Below are 12,249 nucleotides of genomic sequence, written 5' to 3' on the forward strand. Positions count from 1 at the left end.
CAGAAATTCAGCTAGGCTATCTGAGATTTTTAATGAACTCCAAGTTCATTAAAATATGATTCAGAATAGATATCAAGAACCAAAAAGAAGTACTTATTTATTTTCACCTTAATATTTGAGGCCTTGTAGAAATTCTCTGTAAGAAAAAAGTAAACTTGGGCATATAGTAGCACAGTATATTTATTTCAGACACCCTCCTGAAATTTTTCATGCTCCTAAAATACCTATATCCAAAGTCAAGGCCGTGTAGATGATCAAGTAACTGAGCTTTAGTCTGCAAGTATTCTATACAATTCACCTTACCCAGGGCAGAAAGATTCAGGGTAATGGAACCCGTAGTGGCCTTCATGGCCCATATCGTAATTTCTTGCCCTTGGGGACATTAGAACAAATGAAGCATGTCCACTAATTTCAAGAAATTCTTGCATGATAGGCCTGTATTGAAATAAACAGTAATTGACACTTTCAACTTAAGGAAAGTTGAAATTTTTATTAAAGCATTAATATTAGAGCTGAGAATCTATACCAAACAAGGAAGACCTTTGTACTGATGAAATATGTATAGAGCAATACACTGAAGTTTATCAGACACTCAAAAAGTTAATTTTACTTATATATATGTACCTATATTTTACTTATATTACTTATATAAATTTTATCTCTTATTATACCTTTATAGTCTAAGCATATTGACAGTTTTTACTTTGCCCATAAGTTTAATCTTCATCCTCTGAGTTTGCACATTTTAAAGTAGATAATCAGAAAGGTGAAGGCTACAGAAGTCTGACACACAGCTGCAGTCATGTCAGCTGATCATAATTGTGATTCCCTTTAGATACTGCTTTCACACACACACAGGTTGAGAAAATAGGGTTTATGATTTGACAGATTGCCAAGAAGTGGTTAAAATTTTGGCCCTAATACAGTTAAAGTTTAAAGCCTTGGAAGCATTTTTATGTGTGAAGTATTTAAGAGTTATTATTTTGTTTAAAGGGACATACAATATATGTGATCAGGAGGTTTTGATAATCCACTAGAGTTTTTTTTATCTTAAAGTAAGATATTTCCCTTGTAAGTAACTTTTAAAATGTGATTAACTTTTCTGCTATAAGCAAATTATCCTCCTTCAACTTATTTATCTCAGCCCTCCATTTTATATCAAATGCTCACAGCTTCAGTTTGAGAAAGTAAGGTTAAAGAAATCAAAATTGAACAGCTGGCAAAGGTATGTTTTCTCTTCTGAGACTAGAAATGAAGAGGGTCTTACTATGATGAGTACAGTTCTTGAAGAAGTCAAACAACAGTGCCCAATGCAGACAGGTGAGGAATATATTTTTGAATTAATATAAACCAAGAAATTAGAATTTGACTAGTTGACTTACATCTTGACTACTGATGTGTTTTATGTACAGATATTCTTTTATACAGCGATTAGAAATTTATACATTCTGGTGATTAGAATGCTTTTAAAAGCTGTATTGTCTGGATTTCTTAAATTTTTCCTGGAATTTTAATTTTTATTCCTGAATTAAACTAAACCTCTCTGTTATATAGTTCTCCATAAACAAAAATTTAAACATCTATGGAACAATACTATTAGTCCTTATCTTTAAAACTTATAAAGCATGGTCAGATACATTTCATTTAATTATTACAACTTGTGCAATAGGTGATTCAGCACTGTCTTCATCCTTAAAAGTGAGAGAGGTTGCTAGTTCTGGGTCCTCCAGAACTTAAATTTGTGACTAATTATTCCAAATCCCCTGTTGTTTTCACCTCATGAATTAAGCCTTTGGTAAAACCTTTAGTAGAGCAAAGAATATTTTTAATTGTGAACATTCATTAAAGCATAAATGTAACAGATTTTTATTTAATACTGCTTTTACCCATTGGGTAAATTAATGCATATCGTATATAGCCTAGTTTTAAATGTCAGAATTTTAAAATGATTTGTACAGGTAGTTTGTGGAATTTTCTTTTTTTATTTTACTAGGAAAAGAAAATATAAACTATTAAATGTAAAAATAAATTAGAATTAAATGTAATTCTTACCCAACTGTTGTATCTTCAAGAACATGAAAGGGTTCTTGAGTAGTTAGATAAAATACTTTCTTGATGTTAATTTTATCACTGACAGTCATTTGTCCTTTAGGAATACATTCTTAAAAGCTGTTATAAAAAACTCAGGAGTTTCATTAATGTGGATTGATAAGGACTGTCTTGAAAGAATTGGTTTAAGTGTGATAGGGAACATGTAGTCTGAATACAGGTGAGCAGTTTCTTTGGAGGTCCAGGCTAGGTATCTTGGAACCATCAACAAGAAAAATAGGTTCTTGTAAATAGTTTTTAAAAATAGCCTCTAATGATATGCATTCTAAATCCTTTTTATTTGTTTTAGAACTGTAGTTATATATAATGTGCTCTGTTTGTTAGTAGGAAAGATAGATGTTCTAGAGATTCCCATAAACAGACAAACCTACTTATGAGCATAGGTACTGAGATTTAGTCTTTAAGCACTTACCTTTAACACTTGCTTCTCTCTCTCTAGGAGGGGCTATCTGTAGGCAGCCTTTGTGATTGAGGATAGAGCAGCAACAGGAAGCAAGAAATATTAGAAATCAAGAATCCTGAATTCCAAATAAGGAAGGTTTCCTGTTCTTACATTTAAATATGGGTTTATCTGAGCTGGGAATTTACAACGCTTCAGAATACTAGGGTATGTTTTACTGAAATCATTAGGAAGATTTTTTTTTTCCTATCAAAATTGCCACCTTAAATGATACAACCTTAGTACAGAGCTTTCACAATAAAATATATGCTCTACTTTTTAATACATGTTACATTGTAAAGCAGTGATCAAATTCTATTAATTTTGTAGTTGTATCAAGTTGAATGGTGATATTGAACTACCTCGATTATGAAACTACTTTACAAATTACTTAAATGAAAGCCATATTGGTTTAAATAGGTGATTAATTAAAGAGTATTTTTGTTGTATATAAGGAATCAAAATGGTGAATAATCAAGGGGTATTTTTTTGTTGTATATAAGGAAAACAATTTGGGACAGTTTTCAAAACTAAAATCACATTTTTAAGCATGATAAGTATATTCAAAATTTTCTACATTGGTTTTAAATATGCAGTTTTAAAACAATTTAAAAATTATAAATCAATTATATTAGTAACACAAACTATGAAAAGTAAGATTAAAATATCTGACATTTTCTGAATGGGTATCTCTTGGATTTATAAGGGTGAAGTACCCTTGGGAATGCCTTAAAATTAGGCCAACGCAAACCATTTTTAATTTGATCATCGCATTATGTGTAATTTTATGCATTAGTTCCTGCTAATGATGATGTCTTTCAATTCTGCCATGTGTTAATGTAGCCTTGTACTTTTCTTACGATATACATTAATACAAAATTAATGATCCATTTAATTTTTAAGAATCTGTTTTTGATTTTTTTTATTCTTTAGTCAATCTTAATTTACTGAAGTATGCAATGAAGACTTAACTCAGGATACCGAAATTCTTTTCTATTTCCCCTTTGAAATGTTTGTTAAACTGTTGTAAGGTCAGAAATGGATGTTCTCATTTCTGAGTAGCCATAGCAAAGATAGTTTATTCTATCTACTATAGGTAGCTCATTTTCTTCCCTATGCTTTCCTTAACTGGAGAGGATAACTTGGTTCTCAGCATTTTTTCTGATGACTGAGTCTGAGCTAAAGAAAACCTATTAACTTAATTTTCTAGTACTAACTAGATTTAGAAAATGTAAGTATACACAGATTGTGAGAATATATAGCAGTGGTTTTCCAACTATTTTTTTGTTTTCTTTTTGTTTTTGTAGTAGCAGTTGCAACCTTTTTTTTCAAATGAAACCTTAAACAAATCTGTGGCAATTATGCTTACGGAGAAGAGAACAAAACCAAAATCTTACTCAGAACCCTATTATTTGAAACAGATCAAAATGGAATGGCTCAGGTTAAAACTGTCAGTTTTAAAGGAAGGAGTACCATTTAGCTGGTGTCAACCAAGGAAATTTAATAAGGAAGAAAATAAGGTTATGTAATTTCAGAGGTTTTGAAAGATTCAGTGCACCTGATATAGAGTAAATTTCTTGAACACTCTGGCTTTATCATTAGATCTTAAGTGTTACAAATTGAAATAGATACAATGAAATATATTAATTTCCATATGTGTCATGAGCTTTGCAAATTCCAACAAAAAATCTTTAGGAACTTCTCTCCTCTGGGTGTAAAACAACATATTGTGGGTTGTCTTTTTCTTAACAAACTAAGCTTTTTTTTGTTTGTTTGTATAGTGGAGTTAGTTGATATTTGGAAGACTTTACACAATGCTTAGTATATGCGATACACTCTTAGAGTAATTCCATTCATTCCCATAAGAACCATAGAGAGAGGTTCTATTATCTGTATATTCACAAATGAGGTAGCCAAGACACACAGTCTAATTTGCTCAAGGTTACTTATCAGGACAAGATATGAAAGTAGATAATAAATTCAGAACTTCCCTTTGTTAGTAGTTCTTTAAAAAACCTTGACAGAGACAAAGTTTACATCTATCATTGTTTTTTTTTTTTGAATGTCTATCTAAATTTACCTTTAAAATAGAAATAGGTGTATTCTGAAATTTTAGTTATTTGTAAGAACTTGAAAATTTTTATTTTTTTAAATTAAAAAAAAATTTAAACTAGAGAGAGGTAGAAAGAAAATCTTAAGCAGGCTCAACACCCAGTGCAGAGCCCAACATGGGGCTTGACCCCACAACCATGAGATCATGACCTGAGCTGAATCAAGAGTTGAGCACTTAACCATGCAGACGCCCCGAAAGTTTTTACTTTTAAATATTATTTTGAATTATAAATATATTAATACAACTTCTAGTTTAAGAAATTTCATATAGTAAAATGCTAATGTGGTAAACAACAATCACATAGTTGAGTTCCTTGAACTTAGAATTGCTATTTGCAATGCATTATTAAAAAGATATGGACAGCTTTGTCACTACTTGTCGCAAAGCTTCTTAAGGTCAAGTTTTCTGTAGGGAAAGTAATAGCATCCTAAATCTATAAAACTTGGAAGTAAGCTGAGCTGGCTTTTACCAGTCAGAACCAATTTAATACAGGAAGGTGACATTTCCTAATTCAGATGTGGTAAAGCATTTTATTAAGACCTATTTACTTAACAGGAAAAGAAAAATTACTTTTTAGCAGAGTAGTGAAAAGTAACTCAATTTATATTTTGACTTCTCTCATAGGCTTTGTGAAAATGTATTTTATGATCAAAGTCTACATATGGTCTGGTCTTCCTTTGCTTGTATAAACATATCTTGATATGTTCCAAAGTCCAGAAAGGCAAAAATGACATTTTTTCCACTAAGGAATATAAGATAATTTTATCAAAATTCCATTTACTATCTTGTGGTCTTTTAGACTGTTGCTATTATGTTGTTAAAATCCTGTTTTACTTTTATAACTGTAAGTATTAATAATATCATCTTTTGGCATTTTTATATGGTATAGAATCTTCCCTCCTACTCTAGTGGACAACACACTCCATCTCAAATTATTTAAATATAGACCTATTCCTGTATAAATAGTTAAATATATAATGAGAGAAACTCCTGTAGTTGATCACATTAGTTTTGAAAGTACAGGAAATAATTTTATCAGAATAAAGTTCATTTAGAACCAATTAGTGATCAAAAGATGATTTTCCTTAATTTATAAAGAATGCCTGCAATTCAGTTTTCTTAAAGAGACCAGCAACCTAATAAAAAAGTTAGGCAAAGGGCATGAATAAACAATTTAAAGAAAAAGAACTTTGAAGAGCTCTTAAAGATAAGAAAATATGCCCACTTTTACTTATTTGAAAGAAAGTGTAAATTAAAACTCTTAGGCATACCATGGTATTAATTAAGAATAGGGCCTACTTAGAAATAGTAATATAAACCAATCTAAGATACATAATTAAAAGAAAAACAAAATTCAGTTCAGCATATGAATTAATTATCTTGTATGTTAAAAAGATATACCATATATATATGTATATGCATTGGATATTCTCTGAAGGATATATAAGAAACTTTCCGGAGAAGTTATTGCTGATATAACTGTTTATTCAAAATAATTGATTTAGAGAGAATTATTAAGTCATAGAATATTGAAATCTGTACAGGACCTGTCTCAGCCATTCCTTCTATAGCTGATTTAGAGTTGCCCAAGTGCTTTAGATCACAGAGCTGTAGTGATCTAAAGGAGTGTAGTTCTCCTTTCAATATACCAGTAGTTCTCAGCTGTGTAAGCAGGTCTTTTTTTTTTTTTTTTTTTTTAAAGATTTTATTTATTCATGAGAGATGGAGAGAGAGAGAGAGAGAGGGGCAGAGACACAGGCAGAGGGAGAAGCAGGCTCCATGCAGGGAGCCCGATGTAGGACTCAATCCCGGGACTCCAGGATCAGGCCCTGGGCCCAAGACAGGTGGCTAAACTGCTGAGCCACCCAGGGATCCCCATAAGCAGGTCTTAATAGATATTATCTTGATAACAGATTTTTATCTCTCATTGATTGTTATAGTGCACTTATCTAGCATATAGTAGGTGCTTAATAAGTGTTTGAATGAATTTAACAAATTTAAGATATTTATTACTCTCTGACATGGTACAGATGGAAAGTATTTTTATATTTGAAAGAAGAAAAAAGTTATTTTTCTATTTCCTTTTCCAGTAGAAAACTTATTATAAATGCATTTGTTATAGTTTAATTTTGATCTTTCCTAAAGAAACACTTGTAAAGTTATAATTTGCTAATCATTTTTCAGATACTGGCTTCATGTCCTGTTGACCGAAAACCGTTTCAGGCAGTGTTTAAATTGAGTGCATTGGAAGGTTGTGTTAAGGTAAGACTCAAGTTTTATTTTGTAGCATGAATTGCATAAACTTAATTGAGATGATTTTGCCTTCATAGATTGCCAGTTTGAGTATATTTATGAATTGTTCCACTTTAGATTTAATATATGATTTATCATTTCTCTTTAGCATGGCAAGCCCAGACTTACCTACAAGGATACAAAAATTCTGAACCTTTTATTTCTTTGCCCTCTTAAAGAAGACATATCCATGTTAGTTACCTTATGATTTTCCACAAAATACTTCTTCTGTTGCTCTAAAAGAAGTTTTACATTTAGTCTTATATTGCAGGAGGTTTAAATTTAAAAATTTTTTAGTGTGAGGACTTTTGTATGTTAGGAACACTTATTGATTAATTGGATAGTGCTTTGGATACATTTTTCCATTGAGAAGGGGTTTGAAATGAAATAGGAGATTCAAAGACCAAGTGCACTGAAACTTAAGTTTGAAATACCCCAAAATTGTCTTTCATGAAAAGCATTATTATGTTAGGAAAATTAAGCTAATAAAACTAAATATAAAATGGTGTCTTTAAGTGCTGGTGCTTGAAAGAAAGTGAGCAGTTGGAGGAGAATGCAGGGATTGATAGAGATCTTGAGAGATTTCTCATAGTTTCCAGGTTGGCATGGGCAGATGACTTTTATTCTTTTATTAAGTATGATTTTATTATAATGCTTAATCCTAATAACTTTCATGAGATGCACATTTAAATACATATCTCATTGATGTTATTTATGATTATGAATCATGATTATGATTTATAGTTAGATTCATTTTTACAAATAAAAGAATAAAAAGAAATAGGAACATATTCCTGAGTTAATGAGTAAAAGGCAAAAAGACAAAAGGAGAGTAAGTAGTTATGTAAAATGTATGAGACGATTTCTTGAGGTATCATTTACAAGTCAGGAATGATGTATAGCCAAAAATACTTTTAAGAATTAGCAATTCTGGCTCCATTGGTGGAGTGAGCAACTCCTTCTTTTCTTTTCTTTCTTTTTCTCTTTCTCTTTCTTTCTTTCTTCCTTTCTTCCTTTTCTTTCTTTTCTTCCTTTTCTTTCTTTCTTTCACACACAGAGAGAGGCAGAGACATAGGCAGAGGGAGAAACAGGCTCCCTATGAGGAGCCCAGTGCAGGATTCGATCCCGGGATCACAACCTGAGCCAAAGGCAGATAGATGCTCAACCACTGAGCCACCCAGGTGCCCCTGAGTATGCAGCTCTTGATCTCAGGGTAGTGAATTTGAGCCCCCGTTGCAGGTAGAGTTTACTTTAAAAAAAAAAAAAAAAAGAATTCTTACTATATACATACCTGATGCCCTTGATGGTTGGTTGGGGGGATGTTCCCAAGTAGCAGGATAAGTCAAAAACAGCTTGGTTCCTGTCTTTATGAGTAGGAAGAGGTATGGAAGTGACCTAAAACTATTTAAGCAAAGATATTCGCAGTATAGGTATTTATAATTTGTTTTGATATATTTTTACCAGATGAATCTCAGTGACAAGGAACAAATGAGACTGCAATTGAAATAACATGACATATGTAAAAAATGATTTTGCTGGTTGTAATTGTGTAATTATAAATCTGTATAAATTAGTATTCTTGGAGAAAAGATACGTTATATAAATGTGTAATATTATGATCAAAATTAAGACAGGGCTTCTTTGAAAGACAGCTTCTCTGTTTTTCCAGACTATGTATATATTATGTTGCTGAAGATGTATTAGCATGAACTAGCTTCCAAAGACATTTTCCTCTAAAACTTTTTTTGTTGCTTTATGTGAAATAAAGTTTTGTTGCTTGGAATAACAGTTTATGTTTTATATTTAATATGGTGTATGTTTTACTTCAATTAAAATTTTGGTGCAGTGTTGCCTGGGTGGGTTGAGTATCTCACTCTTGCTTTCCACTCAGATTGTGATCTCAGGGTTGTGAGATTGGGCCCAGGTCAGGCACCACACTGAGCGCAGAGTCTGCTTGGGACTTTCTCTCTTTCTCTCTCTCTCTCTCCCCCCGCCCCTCTCCCCTCAAGTCAATCAATCTATCATCTATCTATCTATCTATCTATCTATCTATCTATCTATCTATCTATCTATCATCTATCTTATCTATCTATCTATCTATCTATCTATCTATCTATCTATCTATATTTCAAAAAAGTTTGGTGCAGGGCACCTGGGTGGCTCAGTGGTTAAGTGTCTGCCTTTGGCTCATGTCGTGACCCTTCGGGTCCTGGGATTGAGTTCTGCATCAGGCTCCTGGCAGGGAGCCTGCTTCTCCACTCTGCCTATGTCTTTGCCTCTCTCTGTGTGTCTCTCATGAATAAGTAAATAAAATCTTTAAAAAATAAATAGAAAATAGTAATAAAAAAGTTTGGTGCAGTGGTAACCTAATTTAGTTAGACTTAAAAAATATTTCCTATTATGTGACATTACTTATATGTTCTTAATATTTTCTTTTGACCTTTACTTCTGAATCTTCACTTTATCATCCTTATTCCTTTCCAATTATCTATAGTTGCTTACTATAGAGACATCTATACTTGCTTACTTACTCCCTTTTCATAATTCCTTTTCAACTTACATTGAACATTTACCTCTATCATGTTATTTTACTAAAACTGTCCTCACTAAGGTTGGAATAGTTTTTGTTTTCTGCATGTGATGCTCTTGACTACCCTTTATTTTCTTGGGCTTACGGTAAAATCCTTTTATGAATTTTGTATATATGTTTGTCTTACTAATCTGACCTTTTACAATCTTTGCTCTCTGCCTACCTTAACCTTTTTAAAAATAATTTCTAAAATTTTAAGTTCCTTTCAATTTTCTGGGGGTACTTTCTACATCTTCTCGAGTACTCCAGTAGCTTTAAGCTCTTACGTGTATTTGCATGGCTTCTAAAACTCTAACACTAGCCCAGATCTCTTTCCTCAGAACCAGATTTATATCTTCATCTAACATTAATAAATCAAGAACTCATCTGAGACTTTTCCATTTTTTCTTTCTCTGTCATCTTTGGGTAGAGAAATGTCTTAAATGTGTTTCTTCTTCATTCCTCTCGTCACTTTTTTGTAAGCCCTCATATTGTCGTCTAGACTGGTTCTGCCGATAGAAATATACTACAAGCTATGATAATTTAAAAATTTTAGTAGTCACATTAGAAGAGTAAAAAGAAACAATCTTTATAATTAATTTAATCCAAATTATCTAATATGTCAACATACAGTATTTTTAAAAAATTATTATTGAGATATTTTACCTTGTGTTTTGTTGTTCTGTATCTTTGAAATCCAGTGTATATTTTACACTTAGAGTACATCTCAATTCAACCAAGCCACATTTCAGTGCTCACTAGTCACATATGGCTAATGACTATTGTCTCACACACAGTGTAGATCGACATGACTATAAGACATGACTATAAGAATTTTCTTTTGGTTTCCCAGCCTTAATAGTCTCTTCCTTAACTGGTTCATTTTCCATATCACTGGCAAAGTTTATCTTGAAAAGGAGATTTGATCATTTCATTCATTTGCTTTAGTAGCTCCATTTATTCTTTGGTTCCCTTGGAGTTATTTTCTTATTTGAGGCCCTTTATAATCTGGTCCTAATATATTACATCGACTTCATATCCTGCTAATACACTCTTCCCTGTCTTCATTGGCTTCTCATTGTTGCTTGCAACCGTATCCTTTGTTCCATTCAGAATATTTTTTCCTTAGACAAATTCCTGCCATTAAGACCGTGTCATTAAAGTCTTCTTTGTTATCCTCAAATAGAGTTAATTTCTCAGTCCTATGTATATACATATATTTATGCTCATGAGCACTTTCTGTTTACACGCCTCTCACTATTTTTTTTTCCACAGAGCTTTAGCATACTTACCCAGTCTTAACGGTTTAGCATGCTTGAATAAATAAGCATATGTATATGGGCTACTCTTTCATTCAGACAATTTTGTTTCTTTTTTATCCTTTCAAAGGAGAATTGATAAGTTATCATTTGTGATGCTGGATTATCACTCTAAATAAATGATTTTGCTTTTCTTCTAGGTTCAAGTAAGAAGACAGTTGAGAGAAACAAAAGACAAAACTGAAAGTTCTTTTAAGAAACAGCTCTCCTGTTGTGAAAATTCTAAAAGCTATATGAGGTTAGTGATAAACTTTAGAACCTGGAATCCAAATGTTTAGAACCAGAAGAGAGCTAGTATGAAGAAGAATACTTTTTCTTCTTTTTTTTAATGATGTGGAGTTTAAATGTATTCAGTTACCTCTTTTAAAGCACACACTTGGTAATTTAAGAAAAGACCAGCTGAAATCTGAAAATAGAATTTTAACTGTATCTTTGATGATTTTTTTTAGTTTTTTTTCTGTAATCTGTTTAGATGGATATTTTTGTAAAATAAAAACGTTATAGCAGTGTAAGTTAAAGCTTACTCATTTTTGTATATGACAAATAATGAATAAGCCCTACTCCACTGACCACATTTTGCATAGCACTGCTTTAATATTTATGGGCAAAAAGTAGAAAGTAACTAATGATGTATAGCACAGCATTCTTCATAAGACAGTTGTAATTGAAACTGCTTATTATTGATGGTTTTCTTTCTTTATATTGTAGCAGGTACTTGGTACCTACCGTAACAACCATTTGTGTTTTAACAAGTTTGGATTTGTTTCTTTAATTGCTGCTGTTAAAACATAAATGCCTAGAAATACATTGTTTAGTACATAAGTATAATAGATGTTTAATATATTTTTTTAACTAAATTGAGTTAATAGTGTACTGGAAATTAATTTATTAATATGTGAATTGTTCTAATACATTTAAAAGTTAAGCCCATTTTGATCTGACATATATTCAGAACTGTCCAAAAGTTGTATTCCTAAGACAATATATATTGCCAATTCATACTTAAATCTATGATTGATTAATACATTAAATCAGGGTACTAATTACTTTTTTTTCTTCTTCTTTTAAAGATTCATTTATTTTAGGCAAGGGGGCAGCAGAGGGAGAGAGAGTCTTAAGCAGACTCCATGCTGAGCATGTAGCCTCACATGGAGCTTGATCTCAGTTGAGATCAAGACCCAAGCTGAAACCAAGAGTTGGACACCTCTCAGGCACCCCCCCAGACTACTTATTTATTAACAGAGTAGATTTATTTAGTTGCTAAAACATTTGACAGTAGTTCTTAAGGTTTATTAAATTATGCCACAATTTATAGTACTGTAGCTCTTAATCTTTTTGGACGTTATAGACTTTGAGAATCTGAAGAAGGCTACAGACACCTTCTACTGGAAAAGCAGTTCATAAAACA

At 31.9% G+C, this 12,249-nt stretch overlaps 1 protein-coding gene across 7 annotated transcripts in view; it reads left to right on the forward strand.

Annotated features, from left to right (window-relative positions):
- The window catches only part of SCAF11 (SR-related CTD associated factor 11), a 74,109-nt gene that overhangs the window by 33,146 nt on the left and 28,714 nt on the right, over positions 1–12,249 (forward strand). For 4 of the 7 annotated variants that reach the window (XM_077870354.1, XM_077870351.1, XM_077870352.1 and 1 more), the window contains 2 exons: positions 6,846–6,923; positions 10,982–11,079. In XM_077870354.1, coding sequence (XP_077726480.1) covers positions 6,846–6,923; positions 10,982–11,079 — 176 coding nt within the window. Of the gene's footprint in view, positions 1–1,248; positions 1,321–2,548; positions 2,717–6,845; positions 6,924–10,981; positions 11,080–12,249 lie in introns of those variants that run through there. The other 3 variants (XM_077870355.1, XM_077870357.1, XM_077870356.1) reach the window with 3 other exon arrangements.

The sequence above is a fragment of the Canis aureus genome, chromosome 25 (genome assembly GCF_053574225.1).
Source record: "Canis aureus isolate CA01 chromosome 25, VMU_Caureus_v.1.0, whole genome shotgun sequence".
Taxonomy (NCBI): Eukaryota; Metazoa; Chordata; class Mammalia; order Carnivora; family Canidae; genus Canis; species Canis aureus.